Consider the following 21,598-nt stretch of genomic DNA (forward strand, 5'->3'; position numbering starts at 1 on the left):
ATGTGTGCTTTCACTGTTGAGGATCAAACATAATTACAAACAGGTTAGATCACGTTGAGGTCCACCTGATACGGTATATTTCTAGTAATAGGACTAGCATACATTACTAGCAATCTCTTCCCCCCACTCACTATTGAGACCCGAATATAACCAACCCTTCGTTCCTTGACGGATAACGAAGTCGGCCAAACCAGAGTTCCGTACCGCTCTGGCGCTCTTGGGCGTACGCCATAGATAGATAGATAGATACATACTCTTTATTGTTTCCTCCAAAAGATTACAATAGTAAACTTATTATAAATATAAATAATTACAAGAAATAATCACAATGAGAAAACAATGGGCAGAAAACAATACCTTATCGCTAAGAGCGATCTCTTCCAAGCAACCTTTGCCATAAGCCATCGGCAAAAGTCGACACTTCGTCGCTCCCTTCTCACGCGCTTGGAGTACCTTCTACACTCGTCCCTAAGCGAGTCCGGTGAAACTGTACTCATTTAAAGACGAGTAGAGGGAGAGAGGGAGGACTGTAGTCCCCAGGTGACTTACGAGTTACACCGCGCATTTTTGAAGGCACTTTCTCCCACGCACAACCACTCTCTGGAATCAACTTCCAGCAGCAGTATTTCCGAACCGATACGACAACATAACCTTCAAGAAAAGAACATATTCCTTTTTAAGAGGCCGGCAGCACACCTGCAATGCCGTTGGTGTTGTGGGTGATCATGGGCGGCGGTAGTCACTTACCATTAGGTGAGCGCATGCTCGTTTGCCCCCTGTGTTGTAAAAAGAACAAAAGTATTTTGAAATAGAAAGATTGGAGTCGCTATTTTCAGAGCAATATGTAGGTTTTTTTAACGGGTGACAGATGGGCTAACTGACCTGCCTTTTTCCCCTATCATCTCTCACTGACCATTATCATCCATAAAACAAACATTTAGTCCTCAAGGATACAGAAGCATAACACCTTTGTCTGGGGGGGAAAAGGATTGTTAGCAATGGAGTTTGACAGCCCCATTGCTAGCAATATACTTTATTAGGTCGACCTCCGCGTGGTTCCCCCTGGAAACCATCGTGAACAATTCTTGTTGAATTCGTCATGATGGGCTAACTGACCTGCATCATCCTCACCTATCATCCTTAAGTGGTGCCCCGCCGGTGTATACCAATAGCACGGGTGAGGTTACTATTCCATTATCATTCATTAAAAGAACACCTTTGTCTAGGGAATAGAGATTGTTAGCAATGCGAACTACCAACCTCATTACTAGCAATACATCCTGTCAGGTCGACCTCCGCGTAGTCCCCCCTGGAAATTATCGTGTTGAATTCCGGGCGTATTGATCATGATGGGCTAACTGATCTGTTTTCATCCTCACCTATCATCCCTCACTGGTGCCCCGCCAGTGCATACCGTTAGCGCAGGCGGGCTTACCACTCCATTATCAGCCATTAAAAAAAACACCTTTGTCTACAGGAATACCAACGCATGAGGAGTATCACGAGCAAAACAGTATACTCTGTTATGTCCATGGTACTGTTCATGTCTATAGCCGACCGTTAGGTACCACTTTCCATCAGGTAGGCCGTCAGCTTGTTTGCCATTCTGAGTTGCATAAACAAAATGTGAGTCCAAAATAAGATGGTAATCAATTTGGCCTACTTTTTAACCCGGTCACGCGAACGCAGCAACGGGCAAAAGTTAGATTGTTTTTAAATTAAATATGGAATTGTACCAATTAATATTGTTGAGTACCAAAATTATGTAAATATCTATGTATGTATAAGTAAAATGACACTAGAGGGAGCCGCGCGTGCTCCCGTCGCGTGACGCGGCTACATAACTCGTTACCAAACCAATGTCGTGACAGACGCGGCGTTATGCAGTACGTAACAAACTATCTAATACGTGCCATAAGAAAAGAAAAAAAAATCTTTTTTTTAGTACGTTTGTTCCGTTGTGGAACAGACTGAGGTCGGAGACCATGCTGCCTAATCTTCAATATGATAATTTGTCTGGAATTTTAAAAACTATCTAATACATATTTTTTTTTATAGATGACCTTTAAATTGATTAGTAATTAGTCTTTTTATTGGCCATAGATAAATAACTTTGTAATTGCAGTCATTACTCTTTTTAATTTCTTCAAGGGTCAAGTATTTTTATTTATTTTTTAATGGATGATAATAGAATGTAAACCCCGCCTGCGCTAACGGTATACACCGGCGGGGCACCAGTGAGGGATGATAGGTGAGGATGAAAACAGATCAGTTGGCCCATAGTGATGTATTCATAAAAAAACTTCCTTGAGTTTCCTGGAGGAACCGCGTGGAGGCCGACCTGATAAGGTATATTGTTAACAATGGGGCCTCTAGTCACATTACTAACAATCCCTTTCCCCCCAGGGTCAAATATCGCCCATTATGCCATTAACAAGCAGAAAACGAAACGGGGTATCAATAAGGAACGGAATGGATTTTGGTGTTAGTGATCACAGGGCAAGTAATTAGTACAATTATCTTACTATTATTTTTTTCTTAAATAGCAATCGGTCGTTATTTTTACGACCATTTTTTTTTTGATGGGTGAAAATGGTATGGTAACCCCGCCTGCGCTAACGGGATACGCTGGCGGAGCACCAGTGAAGGGTGATAGATGAGAATGAAAACAGGCCAGTTAGCCCATCATGATTAATTCATCAGGAATTAACCATGATAGTTTCCAGCGGGAACCGCGAGGAGGTCAACCTGGTTGGGTTTATTGCTAGCAATGGGATTCTCAGTCTCCATTACTAACAATCCCTTCCCCCCTTTTACGACCATTCCTTTCAGCGTCGTGTATAAGAGATTCGTACTGGAGATGAAAATTATATCAAAAAGACTGGTCTAATTTTAGGCTTTTTAGTTTTAAAAACTGAAAGCAGTTTTGACAGTTATTTTTTTTTCTAAACTGGATACAAATAATGGATATAAATGGAAAAAAAATGTTCTTAGAATAGCAAAGAATTCTTTGCTGTTCTAAGAACGTTTTTTTTTTTTTCAAAATCTTTGCTAGATACTGTTACAGTAATATCTATTAAATTGAATAAATAAGGGAGACAATAATGCGAGTTTAAAAACACTGTGAAATTTACATCATTAGAAAAATTTAAGTTTAACCTATTAGTTTTGGCGGGAAATTATTGTTTTTTTTTTTTTTTTTAATACGTTTGTTCCGTTTGGAACAGGCTAAGGTCGGAGACCATGCTGCCTAGTCTTCAAAAAGATAATTTGTCTGGAATGGAAATTATTGTATTAATGATCATAGATCATAGAGTTATAATTTAATGTAATTATGAGAAGTAAAAGGAAGCTTAGGAGTTACAGATGAGCTAACAGGCATAAAAAAGAATTTATAATAATAATAAATGACTTTTTACAACTTTTTTTTTTAATGTAATATATCGTTTAAATTTGGAATCTTAGTATTATTGTACTCGTATAAAGCTATCCTAAATGGCAGATCATTGGCAAAATGCTTGGGTATGATATTATTTTTTTACGATACAAGCGCGCCCGTACCAAGCACGGGGTATTGCCTATATACAGGCTGTTGTATTTTGACTTGTTTATATTTCCTTTATATCCTTTTATGGGCAGAGGTACTCATAAGAGGATAAGCAGAAACAAATGAAATTACACTATACGAAAACATATTTTTTTTTTATAATTGAAAGGTACCGCAATTGATCACGATCTAACCTGATGAAAAGCCATAATGTGATCTTAGATGGCGCTCGCGGACTCACGAATAGCCTATTTACATTTGCATTAAATTGGTACAGTTTATATTTGGATGAAAAAACATAAACACGGAGAGAGTTCCACTCCTTGACAGTTTAAATGTATTTAAGAAAAAAGCAAAAGAATATTTGACAGCCAAGTGTTACTATACGTTACATGACTATTACATTGATAAATATTAGACGTGCAATTTAATTATTTTTATTGGCATTTTTACATTTTATTATTATTATTGACGTTGTTTTTATTGTTATAAGTTATTATTACTATAATTTTATATTGTACACGCCGATATGGTAGAATGTGGAATAATGGACATGTAATTATTATTTTCATCTAATGTATGTATCCATATTCATGCAATAATTGATTTCAATTTGAAATTTAAATTTGGCTGTATGCACGATGTAGGAAGATACAAAGCGCTTCGTGCGTATAAAAGGTATGTATACGACTTGAGGGTGGAGATTTTCGCCCCATCTGTTCGTCTGATGTTGGTACTTTTCATGTTTATAGACAATAATCAGTCATTGAAAGCAAATCATGAATTAATCATGATGGTTTCCAAGGAAACCGCATGGAGGTAGGACCTAGTGGGATATTTTACTAGAGGGAGACTTTGTACAAAAGTCGATTGCTTAGGTACCTCTGCCCCATTAGTGTTTCTACCGTGAAGCAGCTGTATTTGCATGGCTGTTTCGGTTTGAAGGGTGGGATATGGTGTGAATTTATAGGGTACAGAGAAATAACACCTGAGTCCTCAGTAATGGCAACGTATGGGGGGTATCATGGGCAAAACAGTATACTCTGTTATGTCCATGGTACTGCTCATGTCTATGTGCGACTGTTACCACTTTCCATCAGGTGGGCTGTCAGCTTGTTTGCCATTCTAAGTTGTATAAAAAAAGACATGAATTAATCATGGTGGTTTCCAAGGAAACCGCATGGAGGTCGACCTAGTAGGCTATATTGCTAGCAATGGGGCTCTTAGACTCCCTTACTAACAATCCGTTTCCCCCACTCATAAGAACTGCCATAGGTATCAGTATACTCTGTTACGTCCATGGTACTATTCATGCCTATAGGCAACGGTTATCACTTTCCATTAGGTGGGCCGTTAAGTTGTTTGCCATTCTAAGGATTACAGAAAAAAAGTAAAGGCATGGGAATATTACAAGAATCAACCTTGGTGGTCTAACAGCTCAACACGGTAGGGAGAGGGGGGGAGGGATTGTTAGTAATGGGGTCTAACTGCCTGCTTGTCAGCAACATACCTTATCAGGTCGACATCCACGCGGTGACCCCTGGAAGCTATCCTCCCAGGAAAAGAGTACTAAGCCAGCGTAAACTCTACCTTCCACTACTTCCTACGGGGAACCGCGTGGAGCTCGAACTGATAGAGTGTATTGCTAAAAATGGAGAGTGCATTTCTAATTTCATTCCCTCGGATTTTAAGGATTTAAATTCACATATAAATATTACCTATTGGTAATACCCCCTTATGGGGGAGGCTGATGTCCAGCAATGGACAATTAACGGTAGATTTTTTTTAATGAATGATAATGGAATGGTAACCCCGCCTGCGCTAACTGTATACGCTGAAGAGGCCCAGTGAGGATTGATAGATGAGAAACAGGCAGGTCAGTTAGCCCATCGTGATGAATACACCTGGAATTCAGCACGGTTTCTATCTGATAGGGGTATATTGCTAGCATTGGACTGGTAGTCATGTATTACTAACAATTTCTCTCCCCCCCCCCCCCCATTAACGGCTGTTAGGATGATAATGATGTAAATATTTAATTTTTAATTACCAGAGGGAGACTTTGTACAAAAGTCGATTGCTTGAGTACCTCTGTCCCATTCGTGTTTCAACCGTGAAGCAGTTGTGTTTGCATGGCTGTGTTTCGGTTTGAAAGGTGGGATATGGCAGTGAATTTACTGGGTACAAAGGAATAACATCTGAGTCCTCAGGAATGGCAACGCATGGGGGGTATCATGAGCGAAACAGTATACTTTGTTATGTCCATGGTACTACTCATGTCTATAGGCGACGGTTACCACTTTCCATCAGGTGGGCCGTCAGCTTGTTTGTCATTCTAAGTTGTATAAAAAAAAAAATTTAGGCAACTTTTAGCAACATCCTGTATAATGATTGAGCACCCAAACTAGCTCCCAGTGGGGAACGTAAATTCTGCATAACGGACGCAGTCGACCCCGCCGGCGGATTCTCTATTACGGTACGATTACAGTTTACTAGCTTTTACCCCCGACTTTGTTTGCGTAACCGGGTTACAAAGTAGCCTGTGTCCTTTCCTTCCCCATGAAGTGCGTATATACCAAATTTCATTGTTATCGATTGAGCAGTTAAGCCGCTATAAGGTAACAAACAATGATACATTATAGCATTTTTTTTTATCATATTTATTTATGTCAAATAACTTTTTTTTATGCAACTTAGAATGGCAAACAAGCTGACGGCTCACCCGATGGAAAGTGGTAACCGTCGCCTATACACATGAGCAGTACCATGGACATAACAGAGTATACTGTTTCGCCCATGATACACCCCCATGCGTTGCCATTCCTGTGGACTCGGGTGTTATTCCTCTGTACCCAGTAAATTCACTGCCATATCGCACCCTTCAAACCGAAACACAGCCATGCAAACACAACTGCTTACTTGTTTCTACTTGCTTGCAAACTTCGCCTGCTGGTTACTATATTTGAGTCATAGATTGCTTGCTATTTGCTCTTCTATTACAGTTGTTTTATTTGTTTTATATACTAATTATATAACTAGCTGACTCGGTAAACGTTGTTTTACATAATTTCTAGAACTATACATGAAATGGTTAAGCCGTTAAGGAGCTATAAGGTAATAAACAAACTCACTTTCATATTTATAATATTACTAGCTGACTCGGCAAACATTGTTTTACCATATACATTATCTCTAGAACTATACATGAAAATGTATCGTACTACAATTATTATATTGGATTGCCATCTTGCAACCCTATTGCGGCATATAAAAATCGCGATTAAAAAGCAGGGGTTGATCGTAAAAGCATGAAAATTGGAATTTGTATGTATTTTACAATGCTAAATCATAATAAAATAAAAATAAAAAAAAAAATTGTCGAAAAAATAAAACAAAAATATTTAGGTGTGGGTCACCCTTATCATTGAGGGGTATGAAAAATTGATGTTGGCCGATTCTCAGACCTACCCGATATGCACACAAAATTTCATAAAAATCGGTAAAGCCGTTTCGGAGGAGTTTGGTAATAAACACCGCGACACGAGAATTTTATATATTAGGTTTTAAGGATTTATTTATTATATATATATATTTATTTATTTAATATATTATGTGTATGTTTATATTAGTCTAATTATATGTTTATAATATATTAATACTATCAAGTATTGCTTTATATTTCCTCTATTCAATAATACATCGCCTACTTATTTCTCTGTTCGCCCAATGCTCGACTGGTAGAGAACACCGTACGGTGTTCAGTCCGCCATATGTACATAGAATTTTACTATGTATTAAAGTTTAAATAAATAAATAAATAATACCAGTACCTACACAATAAGATATATTTTTTTTGTAAAAATGGTTTTCTGAAAAAATGTTTTATTAACTTCTGAGCATTATTATTGACAATGCTGCTGTAGTTTTCAATAGTATTTGTTTGTTTAATTTTGTTTATATTTGTTTAATTTTGTTTATATTTGTTTAATTTTGTTTATATTTGTTTATATTTGTTTTAATTTTGTTTATATTTGTTTAATTTTGTTTATATTTGTTTAATTTTGTTTAATTTTAGTATTGTCTAACTTTGTGTTTCGTTTACTTGTATTTTATTTTGTGCAAATTCTAATGGCTACCAAATTACTATTTAAGTATATAATTATGTATTGTTTTAGCCGTTTGTTTGCCTTAAATAAATAAATAAATAATTTTAATTCTTTTAGGTATTAAACTAATTAATAAAGCAAAAAATGTCCTTGAGGATACTTCACGCGGGCTCGAGGATCCCTAGGAACCACAGCGTCAGGTTTACAAGTGAGGATTTACCTAAATATAAATCTTTGGTAAGTAACCTACTAATGAAGTAACAAAAAAAAGAAAAAAAAATTGTTTATGTATACTTTATTTTTAATTCTTATATTTTTTTTTAATGGACGATAATGGAATGGTAACCCCGCCTGCGCTAACGGGATGCGCTGGCGGAGCACCAGTGAAGGGTGATAGGTGAGAATGAAAACAGGCCAGTTAGCCCATCATGATGAATTCATCAGGAATTAACCTTGATAGTTTCCAGGGAGAACCGCGAGGAGGTCGACCTGGTTGGGTATATTGCTAGTAATGGGATTCTCAGTCTCCATTACTAACAATCCCTTTCCCCCCATCTAGTTATAATTGTAAATTATCAGGAATCCCCGCCGGATTCGAGCCTCCCCAACTACGCGCCCTACTCCGGCCCTGACTCCGGGGCGCCGAGCCCTGACTCCTGCCACTTCCAGCCGGCCGCTCAACGCTTCAGGCTCAACGAGCAGAGTAAATTATAACTAGCTTTTAACCGGAATTTCGCCCGCGTAACCGGGATATGTTTACTGACTGAGATAAAAAGCCTATATTCTTGTGCACCCTACATGTAAACCAAATTTCATAGAGATTGGTTGAGCCATTAAGGAGCTACCTATAAGGTAATAAACAAACAAACTCACTTTAGCCAGAGGGAGACTTTGTACAAAAGTCGATTGCTTGGCCACCTCTGTCCCATTCGTGTTTCAACCGTAAAGCAGTTGTGTTTGCATGGCTGCGTTTCGGTTTGAAGGGTGGGATATGGCGTGAATTTACAGGGTACAGAGGAATAACACCTGAGTCCTCAGGAATGGCAACGCATGGGGGGTATCATGAGCGAAACAGTATACTCTGTTATGTCCATGGTACTGCTCATGTGTATAGGCGACGGTTACCACTTTCCATCGGGTGGGCCGTCAGCTTGTTTGCCATTCTAAGTTGTATAAAAAAAAATTGTAATATTAGAGGGGATATTCTAAAACCCGGTGTCACAATGTCCGTTACCGCTAATCTATTTGAATGAAATTTTGTAAATATGTTTTGTTTGTTTCAACATAAGGTTGTATCCTGTTAAGATATAAAATCAGTCAAGTGCGAGTTGAACACACACGACAAGCGTTCCGTATATGAAATATTCAATGAATAGATACCGGTTCCGTTTGATTTCCATTTTTTTTCTTATTTCATATTAAAATCTCATCCATTATCCGTCCACAGCTGAACATAACTCTCCCCCATAAACTGCCATAAAGAACGGTCCTAAGCCACCTCCATCATTCACTAACTCCTTGCAATACATTTGAGCACATCACTCCATCTAGTGGAGGTGTCAAAAATTAAAATTAAAAAAAAAATATTTTTTTATATTTTTTACCACAGGAATCAAACTCCTGACTGCGATCAATCAGATCGTGCAGCAACGAGCCGACCTCGAAGCCAACCGTGCCACCCTCTCGAATCTTCTAGAAGAATTGAAGAGGAAGCTCAAACGGCGAATAGAAGAATGCCACTTCGAGAAGAAAGAGAAAATGAAGGTAAATTAAATACACTATCGGCTTTTAACGTGATTAAAATATTTTGCAGGTAAATAGTACCTACATACCTGCTTCTTTATTGCTGACGTTTTAAAATATCTATAAACAACGCGAAAGTGTAAAATTAATATGAAGGTATTTATTTATTTATTTATAGGATTACCAACATAAGATACAGCGAAACATTTCAATACAATACACTGGTAGATTAGGTCTAACTGTTCTTACATTTATACGCGACCACAGCATGCCTTGTGTTTGATGAACATTTAAATGGAACTAAATTATTAAATGTCATTAAATGAATAAAAAATATTAATAATATGAATAATAATATAAAATAAATAAATAGAAATTGTAATTAAATTATTTTAAATTATAAATAAATATAATGCAATGGCGAGGTACATCAACATTTCAATTTAGCCATGAACACGGAGTGACAATCGTTGTGAATATCAAGTTCAGGCTTGGTTTTTACAATATCGTTATACAGACGCGTTATGCGGACGATAGGTGATTCGCGGCCCAAGTTTGTTCGGCAAGCTGCATTTTTAAATAGATTGCAAGGATGCCGCGGCACTCTAGCAGATACATTGTAATCTAGTTTCTCCAGTAGAGGTGGGCAATCAATGTGATTATTCACCAACCTATGGAGACATGACATGTCAAGGTAAGATCTGCGTAGGCATAGTTCATCAAGGTGAAAATGTTTAATTCAAACATATCTTATTAATTCTAAGATGCTGCATCTTTGTCATCACCGCCATATCAGCTTTTAACTGTCCACTGCTAAACATAAGTCTTAAGTAAGTTTTGCACGTAGTTGCCACGTTTGGCAAACGGATTAGCAACCGCAGTTAGTTCCTATTCTATACCGGTCCTATCAATTTTTCTATTCTTTTTTTTTATACAGCTTAGAATGGCAAACAAGCTGACCGCCCACCTGATGGAAAGTGGTAACCGTCGCTTATAGACATGAGCAGTACCATAGACTTAACAGAGTATACTGTTTCGCTCATGATACCCCCCCCCCATGCGTTGCCATTCCTGAGGACTCAGGTGTTATTTCTTTGTACCCTGTAAATTCACGCCATATCCCACCCTTCAAACCGAAACAGCCATGCAAACACAACTGCTTCACGGTAGAAACACGAATCGGACAGAGGTACCCAAGCAATCGACTTTTGTACAAAGTCTCTCTCTGATCTACTCTATTCCTAGTCAAATTTTGGGCAAATTTAGTCATGTATTTTACTATTTTTAAGTACCTTATATACATGAGCAGAGTTTACAATTAGTAAAAAAATTGTCCAAAATTTCCAAAGCAAATATTCAAATTTCTCCAACCTTTCTTGGGTCCTCACTTTTCTCCAAAAATTTCTTCAAGAAATTAATTTCACCAAATTTAGGTTGCCAGATTAGACATTTTTCTACTACACAGATAAAATAATATCTAATCTGGCAACCCTGATCACTACTTACTTACTACTATTCAAGGCATTAAAACAAGCCAACCAGCGGCTGGAGAAAGAGAAGCACTGTCTCGCCACCGAGATAGACCACCTGAAACGCCATCTGGAGAAAGAAGAGGCCCATCACGTGCAGCATGCTAGAACTGCTGTCGCTCAGGTGAGGTACTCAGTATCTTTAAGATCCCTTATGGGAGAACCAAGGAATCCCGCCCACCCGAGTGAGTCATAAGCCTCCATCCAAGGAGGGATGGGAGTGATTGTTGATATTGCGGAATACCAGTCCCATTGTTAGCCATATACCCTGTCAGATCGACCTCCACGCGGTTCCCCCTGGAAACCATCGTGGTTAGTTGTAGTTCAATTCCTAATGATGAGCTAACTGATCTGCTTTCATCCTCACCTATCATCTCTCACTGATGCCCCGCCAGTGTATACCGATAGCGCAGATGGGGTTACAATTCCATTATCATCCATTAAAAAAAGGTATTTCTTATCCAATTTTGTTTAGTGACCTTAATGCGATTACATTAATTTCGTAGGCCATACAAGGCGTGGGAAAACTGCATCCAACTGAAAGTATCTTCACGCCGTGTTCCGTAGCAGACCTGCCAAATATGGTGAGCAGGAGTGTTGCCAAGAACGCGCCTTCCAGAATCGTGAGTATTATCATCTGCACCGGCCTTTGAAGGAACCTGAAGGATATAGGGATAGAAATAGATAGATAATTTATTTACATTACTTACAGCACACAAATTACAAAAAAAAAAAACATAAACATAATACACAGCAAATGAGATAAAAGAATGAAAATAAAAAAGCAACAGAACAAAAAAAATAGCAAAATATATAAACCAACAATCTCCTTTCTTTCCCTTCCATCATACGTGTGTCATAATAACACAAAATGGCCACAACTCAGTTTATTGCTTTGCTCTCAAGAGAGCAAACTCTTATATTCTGCTGTGGCCAAGAGTTAGTCGCGAAATTCCTTATTAAAAATAATAATAAAAAGAAATATAAATAAAATGCATTGTGTGTGTCCATTACATTCGCCTCAATAATAGAAGATGGCATTTTATTTATTTATTTAAATAAGTTTACTAACCAAAAGAAAATATGGTACAAAAGGCGGACTTAATGCTAGCAACATTCTCTACCAGTCACCCTTTGGGACGAACAGTGAACCACAAACGCGGTACTTCATTATAGGCATAGATAAAGAAAATAAAGGCCTTGGAAAATAATTTTAAACAAAACCAATAGTTCTTATTTACCGATTTCCTTTAAGCATTTCCAACATTCCGTTCTGTTTTCCCTTCAATCCTTTCCTCCATACCGTAGGTGGCAGGAACCACCAACAAATGTATTCCCGAAGAGGGTTGACGTCAGGCAGGCGGCGGGCGTAAAGCTATGAGCTAAATCATTTTGTGATGTGGATGAAACCAATAATTGGGGTAAGGGTAGGAAGGTGACGAAACCAATAGCTCCAAGATATGGTATTGTTAATTATTTTAGGCTGACAACAAATTGGCAGCCGCGCGTCTGATGCGCGATATAGCGGAGCTGCGACAGAGGGTCGCTCAAGTGGAGGCCAGGCTCGCTAACGAACTGAAGGTATCTTATAATATTTGCTATTATATACTTTTTTTTATACTACTTAGAATGGCAAACAAGCTGACGGCCCACCTGATGGAAAGTGGTAACCGTCGCCTATAAACATGAGCAGTACCGTGGACATAACAGAGTATACTGTTTCGCCCATGATACCCCCCATGCGTTGCCATTCCTGAGGACTCAGGTGTTATTCCTCTGTACCCAGTAAATTCACGTCATATCCCACCGTTCAAACCGAAACACAGCCATACAAACACAACTGCTTCACAGTAGAAACACGAATGAGACAGAGGTACCCAAGCAATCGACTTTTGTACAAAGTCTCCCTCTGGTAAATATATGAAAGAAAGAAAGAAAGAAAAAACTTTATTTTACAAGAAATATGCGACGGCACCCACACAGGGGTTAAAAAAAAATCCATATATTAAGAATTATAATAAAGAAACAACACAAAAAAATATTTATAAAAAAAAAAAAATATATATATAAAATTAAAAAAGAAAAATAAAACGATTCGTATTATAACAATTTCATCAAAAATGAATGTGTGTGTGCGTGCGTCGCAATACCTGCAAAATGAGGTGCGTGCTCAGCATTATGCTGTAGTATGTGTATACGAGGTCTGTCCGGAAAGTTCGTATAAAAGTGTTCTGGAATGCGAGAAAGAGGAGTGGGGAGGCCAGGTAAGCGCAGGACCCCTTCCTTATGTCCCTAACAATGCTTCAGTTCTGGTCTGACCGCCGTGCGGTGCGAACTGGCTTGTCACGCCATCTGTGAAGTTACCTCTTAACGAAACCCCGTCGGCATGGAGCCCGCTTCCGTTGAAGAGCAGCGCGTCGTAATCAAGTTTCTCTCGAAACTCGGCAAGAATGGCCGTGAAATTTTTGCCGATCTCAGAACAGTTTATGGGGATGATGCTGTGAAGGAACCAACCGTCCACAAGTGGCTAAAAAGATTCAGAGAGGGCCGAGAAAGCGTTCAAGATGACCCACGTTCAGGACGTCCTTCCACTTCACATTCCGACGAAAACGTGGAAAGAATTCGAACTTGTGTTAATGGGGACCGTCGTTTAACGGTCAGACAGGTGGCTGAAGAGCTTAATTTGGGCAAAACCGTGGTCCACGAAATTCTAAGAAACGAACTTCAAATGAAAAAAATTTGCGCCAAGATCGTTCCGTGAGTTTTTGAGTAAAAATTCCATTACGGTGACCGAACATCCCCCCTATTCGCCGGATTTGGCCCCGTGTGACTTCTTCTTGTTCCCAAAAACCAAATTGGTACTTCGGGGGCGGCATTTGGGGGACATAAATGAGATAAAAAAAGCTACGACGGGGCAGCTGAGAAACCTACAACCAGAGGACTTTCAAGGAGCCTTCTCACAGTGGAAACGGCGTTGGCACAAGTGCATTATGTCACAGGGGGAGTACTTTGAAGGGGATAAAATTGATTTACCTGAATAATTGTAAAATAAAATTTTTAAAAAACTTTTATACGTACTTTCCGGACAAACCTCGTATCTAGTAATAAAACTTGGGCAATTAATTCTTTTTGTTTATGTACATATTGTTATTCTTTATAATCTACATCACTCTTTAATAAAGAGTTTTCATTCTTTCGTTCGATTAGATTCTGTTTAAAAAACCCCGATACCGGCATAGAATACGCCACCCCTTCCTTTCCTGTGGGTGTCGTAAGAGGCGACTAAGAAAAATTAATAGTCGGGGGATGGACAGCAGCGTCCCTCTTAAAAATCACCAAAAACTAACTGCAATTGTCAACCCATGTAGTAAGCGTGGCAACTACTGGCAAACCCCCCAAAAGGGAGGCCTATGTTCACCAACGGACAGTTAAAATAGGTTTTCCGCAAGTAAAGCCGCGTGAACCGGTGTGAGAATAAGCTGACAGTGCATTTCCAGCGTAAGAGGCAGGCTGAGCTCGACATTATACGATTGAGGAAGGAACTATCCACCACCAAGAGCTGCGTCGCGTCGCTGCGGCTCCCCTTGCAACCGCTAAGGAAGCCGTGCTCCAAGTTCGCTTAGAAGACAAAAATCATAAAAAACATGTCAGAGATATGTAACTTACCATCGTGCATACCAGTACAATTTCATATCAAAACGTGGCAACATTTGCATTATCTGTCAATTGAAAAAATAAACATATTTCCGTAAAAAAAAAAGTATTTTTCTTAATCTATGCAACTTTCATTACTAATACTTCTGTCCTTTATCTATGGATTATATTTAAAAAAATGCTCTGCTTAAAAAAATAGAAAAAAAGTTAACTACGTTACGTTTCTACATCTAGAACTATAACGTGATTATTTGTTCTGTGTTTAGAACTATATTTGTGTTAAATTTGATATTTTTTTACCCATTAATGTACAATATTTGTGTATAATAAAGTATGAATAAATAAATATATTTTTAACTGATCTATAATATTGCATGTAATGGGATAAATGTTTAAAATACCGTTGATAACCTAATTTTACATACAATAAAACATTAAATTTGAATAGTGTACACGCATTAATAAAAAACTATATTCCACTTGTTATTGTTAGATATAGTATTACACCATAGATTAAGAATAATACCTACCAGTTTTTTTTTTTTAATTGGCTAGACAATGCAAAGAATATCAAACATGCGTTACAAAAACGTTTAATATAGTATTATAAAAACGTTACAAAAACGTTTAATATAATTAAATATAGTACCCACAATGGTACCTGAATAAAAAAAAAATAACTCTTTAAATATGACATTTTAAAACTTCACAAACAAGAAACTTATTATATATACTTCTCTAATAAAAGTTGGAGATAAATTGATATGGGAATAAATTGTATATTATTTCCGACGGGATCTGGATAGAAGGATAGATCGATTGCGCGGTAAAAAATTAGGTAATAGTAAAATTAAGGTAGATGAAATAGAAATAAAAATATTTTATTTAATACAGATGTGTTAAAAAAAATACAAAATATAAACCGCCAACCCGCCATAAACTAAAATTTCATCCCAACCATCTGGACGAGTGGCGGTCTTCCACCGTGCGTTTTTTAAGGCACTTTCTCCCACGCACAACCACTCTTTGGAATCAACTTACAGCAGCAGTATTACCGAACCGATACAACAACATAACCTTCAAGAAAAGAGCATATTCCTTTTTAAAAGGCCGGCAGCACACCTGCAATGCCGTTGGTGTTGTAGGTGACCATGGGCGGCGGTAGTCACTTACCATCAGGTGAGCCGCATGCTCGTTTGCCCCTTGTGTTGTAAAAAAAAAAATATCTGATATTTATCTCTTTATTTTGATTATTTCCATAAAAAATACTTGTAATGTAATAAATGTTGTTTACTTACCAAAAATATTCTTGTTTTATTTATAAACATTGAGGTTATTCCTATGTATATATCGTCTCCGAGACGATATATCTCTGAACCTATTAAAATGAAAATTGCAATTTGACATGACAGCGAATTTTTATTCATAGGTCTAATATCTTAGATTGGGGGGAAATTGTTTATTGTTGTTAGGGGAATGGAGACTGAGAATCCTATTGCTAGCAATATACCCAACCAGGTCGTCCTCCTCGCGGTTCTCCCTGGAAACTATCATGGTTAATTCCTGATGAATTCATCATGGTGGGCTAACTGGCCTGTTTTCATTCTCATCTATCACCCTTCACTGGTGCTCCGCCAGCGTATCCCGTTAGCGCAGGCGGGGTTACCATACCATTTTCACCGATCAAAAAAAAATTTTAGATTAGCAACATCGTAATATCTTAGATTACATAGATACAGTGTCTCCATACAAATGCTTCGAGAAAAGCGAGTCAACTTTTAGATACAATTTTTCGTGACAAATAGTTATGAGTGATTCCAAAACGTGTAAATTTATTTTGCTTTATAATTTTTGCATCTTTTTAATACGTAATAAAATAATTTTATTTATTAAATATAGATACGACAAGACACATTGTGTGCGTAAGTATATAGAACAGTGATAAAAAAATTAGCTAATTTGACAATTAGCTGACAAAAAGTTGACCCGTTTTTGAGACTCGATGCTCTATCTATATAATCTAAGTCTATGTATGAATTAAATTTCAAATTAAACTTAATATATAATGATCCATATAAGAGTACTTTTGCAAAACTATGTGAAAATGTGAAAAAGACTCTATTTTCCGCGCTAAGCCTCTCATTTGGGCCGTTGTGCGTATGAGTCGTGGCTAGTACAGCCAACCCAGCTCCGTCCAGAAGTGCAGAAGCTTCCTGGGTTCTTCACAGGCCTCACGGAGCGACCTCACCGTTCCGAGGATTTCTAAACGTTGATGGGCCACAGCCTCACATTCCAGGATTACGTGAGTGGTCGTTTCTTCGGCGTCGAAACAGCCTCGACATAGAGGGCTGTCTGTGGCTCCTGTTGTGTATGAATGTTTGTTTAATGGACAATGGCCCGTTATTGTCCCTATCATTATTTCGAGGTTTTTTCTATCTAGATGTAATAAACGTTTTGATAGTACGGCCAATTTTGATTGTCTTTGCAAAACTATATGATAAATTTTTTGTTAACAGATGATAATGGAATGGTAACCCCATCCGCGCTATCGGTATACACCGGCGGGGCACCAGTGAAAGATGATAGGTGAGAATGAAACAGGTCAGTTAGCCCATCATGATGGATACGCCTGAAATTTAGCACGATGGCCACCAAATGGCACCAAAAATTTTTTTAATCAATACATATAATAAAATCGTAACTGGCCGCTGTTTGTACATGGAAGATATATAAGAAAAACTATTAAAGGGGGCTTTTTGAAGGCAATAGAACACAAAACAATGATTTTTTTGTCTGTACGTTTGTGCACGTTAATCTCAGAAATGGCTCAACCGATTCGAATGTAGTTCTCAGTAATGCGTTATGGTTTTCTCCACTTAACATTTAGTGTTTGTTTTATTTCAATCGGTTCATAATTAAAAAAGTTATATCAATCTAAAGAGTCACATATAAAATGCTATAAAATAACCGATCAGTTGAATTGGCTGAAACTTTATGAAGGTATTAGGTATGTAATTATCATTTAAGTATATAATACCATATATACCAGAGGGAGACTTTGTACAAAAGTCGATTGCTTGGGTACCTCTGTCACATTCGTGTTTCAACCGTGAAGCAGTTGTGTTTGACTGTATTTCGGTTTGAAAGGTGGAATATGGCGTGAATTTACTGGGTACGGAGGAATAACACCTGAGTCCTCAGGAATGGCAACGCATGGGGGGTATCATGGGCGAAACAGTATACTCTGTTACGTCCATGGTACTGCTCATGTCTATAAGCGACGGTTACCACTTTCCATCAGGTGGGCCGTCAGCTTGTTTGCCATTCTAAGTTGTATAAAAAAAAAAGTAGACCGAAAATATGAAGAGTTTTAACGAGAATGATATACGGGAACTACATAGTTAGAAGCGGGCGACGCCGCGAGAAACGGCTAGTGAAATAATAAATATTAGTACAAGAATTTAAAAATTTTATAACATTTTTCTTTATTACGCACAATGAATTACATTCAGGTGAAAAAAAATTAATAAAAATACAGGTTGATTGAAACAAAACAATGTGGCATCTAGCAATTTATCTGTGCTCTTCTGTATCTTCCTTCTTTGGTGCCCTTCTTTAAGTCCAGGGCTCCCAGTTGGTGCGCGTCACGCTCAGGATACGAGGGTCGGTACAATGACGGAGAAGACACGAGACCTGAAATTTTAAGATTGTGAAAAACGGGCTTTTTATGGCGGAAAAACCTGTGACTCTGCGACCTTTTTTTACAACACAGGGGGCAAACGAGCATACGGCTCGCCTGATGGTAAGTGACTACCGCCGCCCATGATCACCCATAACACCAACAGCATTGCAGATGTGCTGACGGTCTTTGAAAAAGGAATATGCTCTTTTCTTGAAGGTTATGTTGTCGTATCGATTCGGAAATACTGCGATTGTGCGTGGAAGAAAATGCCTTGAAAAACGCGCGGTGGAGGACCGCCACTCGTCCAGATGATTGGGATGGAACTTTAGTTTGTGGCGGGTTGTACGGTGGTGAAAATCAGCAGCAGGTATCAATCCGAACAATTCCTCAGGGCACTCCCCATGATAAATTCGGTAGAAGATTAACAGTGATTGATTGACTGGTTGATTGATTGATTGATTGATTGAATAATTGATTGACTGGTTAATTGATTGACTGATTGATTGATTGATTGATTGACTAACTGACTGATTGATCGACTGAATGATTGATTGATTGACTGACTGATTGATCGATTGAATGATTGATTGACTGGTTGATTGATTGATTGATTGATTGATTGACTGGTTAATTGATTGACTGATTGATTGAATGATTGATTGATTGACTGATTGATTGAATGATGCAATAAAGTGTAAAATAAGTAAATATCACTGGATCCAGCTCACCTGCTCTAAAACGCTGTACAGGTCCTTCTTGCAATAATCTTGGAACACCTGATCCAGTAATTTCAAGTATTGCTTCTTGTCCTTTCTCTCAGACTTTTCTATGACCGTTCTCGTGATGTGCCACGAGAGGGCGGCACCGGACAAGATGTTTTGTATGTAAACGAACTGGAAATTAAAAACAAAGTATTAATACCAAAATACTATAATCTCCAACTATCTGTCCCCTCTCACCGTACTGGTTTCGCTTCAAACTCTTTTCTCCTACATTCTTCACGACTCTGGAACGCGCTTCCAGATGCCATTAAGAGACTACCGACTAAACTGTCTTTAAAAAAAAACCGTTCACGCTCACTTTTTTACTTTATCCGAGCAGTGAGTGCTTTATATTATTCTCAATTTCGTGTATAATATAGTATATGTCATATATGTGTAAGTATATTTGTTATTTATATATATTTATTCGTTTATATATGTAATTTTAGTATGTATGTATATCAATAATTACTAGTACCGCATTCGAGTATTCTGACACTTGCCTATGGTTGACTGGGAGAGAATGCTTTTAGCATTAAGTCCGCCATGTACACATATTTGTACTAATGAATAAATAAATAGTTTAAGATTGTGAAAAAAAAATTGTTATTTTGATTTAAAAACCAAACTATTGAATCGATTTTAATAAAATTTTAAGGTGACTAATCTGTAACTATATCCTTTCACAAATGCACAAAGTATGTATTTTTTTTTATACAACCTACAATGGCAAACAAGCCGACTGCCCACCTGATGGAAAGTGGTAACCGTCGCCTATAGACATGAGCAGTACCGTGGGCATAACAGAGTATACTGTTTCGCCCATGATACCCCCATGCGTTGCCATTCCTGAGGACTCGGGTGTTATTCCTCTGTACCCAGTTAATTCACGCCATATCCCACCCTTCAAACCGAAACACAGCCATGCAAACACAACTGTTTCACGGTTGAAACACGAATGGGCACGAATAGCACCAGTTAAGGGTGATAGATGAGAATAAGAACAGGCCAGTTAGCCCATCATGATGAATTCATCAGGAATTAATCATGATAGTTTCCAGGGGGAATCGCGAGGAGGTCGACCTGGTTGGGTATATTGCTAGCAATGGGATTCTCAGTCTCCATTACTAACAATCCCTTTCCCCCCATGCGAACGTATTGGCGGCCGGCGTACGACTACTGTAGAGGGCGCCAGTGTCTATTACCTATAACGAGCGGGTAAGTGCCCGCGAGTTGCCCGAATTGGTCGTTCTACTATGTCGGTAGCAGCGACGATGGGTTCTACCATAAAGTTGAATTTTCCTTAAATATCTCCCATGTACAGACATAGTCTAGTTACAATTTTAAACCGACTTCAAAAAAGGATAAGGTACATGTGTTCGATTGTATATCTTTTTTTTTTATTAAATTAATAAGATATCTAAATAAAAGAAAAGAAATAAATATCTCACCTTTTCATCGAACTCCGGACCCATCCATTTGAATGACATCTTAATGAACGTGGAGTACAGCTTGTGAGAGTCGCGTAGTGACGTCATTAGGTCTTGTATACGGCTCTCCAGAACTGGGGCAGACAGATAAAGAGAGATTGGTACGTGACAATAAAAAAATATCAAATTGTTAAACGTTACACGACTACATCCACTAGATGGCGTTAATCAAAATCACCATATAAACCAGTGTTTTTTACATGGCGCGGGTTGACAAATTACCAACCTTGAGGATCGCAGACCGCCAGCAGGTTCCTGGTGAGCCTGGCGGGCAGCAGCTCATGACTGCCGTACTGCAGGCTGGCGCCCCAGTCTACGTAGCACACAGCGCCATCTGTCGTGCTGCACAGGATATTCTCCAGGTGGCGGTCTCCTAGTCCTGTAAGGTAACATGGTTTTTTGATGATAAATACAATGGTAGCCTTAATGGTATGGAAGACAGCAATATATAAGTATTACAGTTACAATATCTATATGTTGATCCAATAACTGATATACTATATATCGGGTATTCAATATATCACTAGCGGTCCATCCCAGCTTCGCACGGGTGGACATTTTTACAACATTTTAAAAAATGTTATTGTGACAACGATAATAGTTGGACATATAGTGTCGCTAAGTTTTTTGTAGTTATTGATATTTTCTTCAATATTGTAGAACATACTTTTGTTCTATCACCAATAGTTTCCGCAGCGCACGCGACCAAAGATATTTTATAGCGTTTTTTTACACCTCGAGTTACGTTACTACAGTTTTAGTAAGGATCCCTAATCTTTTCTAGCAGTAAATATAGCCTATGTTACTCAGGGTGAATGTAGCTTTCTAATGGTGAAAGAAATTTTGAAATCGGCAAAATAGTTTTTGTATTTATTCATTACAAACATACATACACACAAAAATACAAATATTTCCTCTTTATAATATTAGTGTGGATAATTATGTTTGTAATCTATAAACAAAAGACCCGACTTCGCTTACTGTAAAACCAGTTACTTAAATATGAATATAATATGGAAGGTTGTGGAACTTTAGCCGGAGGGAGACTTTGTACAAAAGTCTATTGCTTGGGTACCTCTGTCCCAT

At 38.1% G+C, this 21,598-nt stretch overlaps 2 protein-coding genes across 5 annotated transcripts in view; one reads left to right on the forward strand and one right to left on the reverse strand.

The window, feature by feature from the left end:
- Window positions 1-5,664: 5,664 nt before the first annotated feature.
- On the forward strand, window positions 5,665-14,708 carry LOC113511467 (tropomyosin-like). The gene is made up of 8 exons (XM_026895125.3): window positions 5,665-6,023; window positions 7,771-7,890; window positions 8,233-8,356; window positions 9,263-9,417; window positions 10,918-11,049; window positions 11,432-11,548; window positions 12,408-12,506; window positions 14,423-14,708. The coding sequence occupies exons 2-8, from the start codon at window positions 7,798-7,800 to the stop codon at window positions 14,546-14,548; spliced, it is 846 nt and encodes a 281-aa protein (XP_026750926.1). The 5' UTR covers window positions 5,665-6,023; window positions 7,771-7,797; the 3' UTR covers window positions 14,549-14,708.
- Window positions 14,709-18,031: 3,323 nt separating this feature from the next.
- LOC113513711 (uncharacterized) overlaps window positions 18,032-21,598 on the reverse strand; it is an 84,330-nt gene continuing 80,763 nt past the window's right edge. For all 4 annotated transcript variants that reach the window (XM_052901286.1, XM_052901287.1, XM_052901285.1 and 1 more), the window contains 4 exons: window positions 20,739-20,891; window positions 20,474-20,586; window positions 18,990-19,154; window positions 18,032-18,272 (listed from right to left, as the gene is read on the reverse strand). In XM_052901286.1, coding sequence (XP_052757246.1) covers window positions 18,195-18,272; window positions 18,990-19,154; window positions 20,474-20,586; window positions 20,739-20,891 — 509 coding nt within the window. In that variant the 3' untranslated portion in view covers window positions 18,032-18,194. The remainder of the gene's footprint in view (window positions 18,273-18,989; window positions 19,155-20,473; window positions 20,587-20,738; window positions 20,892-21,598) is intronic.

Source organism: Galleria mellonella, unplaced genomic scaffold (assembly GCF_026898425.1).
Source record: "Galleria mellonella isolate WM207_F2 unplaced genomic scaffold, CSIRO_AGI_GalMel_v1 utg778, whole genome shotgun sequence".
Lineage (NCBI taxonomy): Eukaryota > Metazoa > Arthropoda > Insecta > Lepidoptera > Pyralidae > Galleria > Galleria mellonella.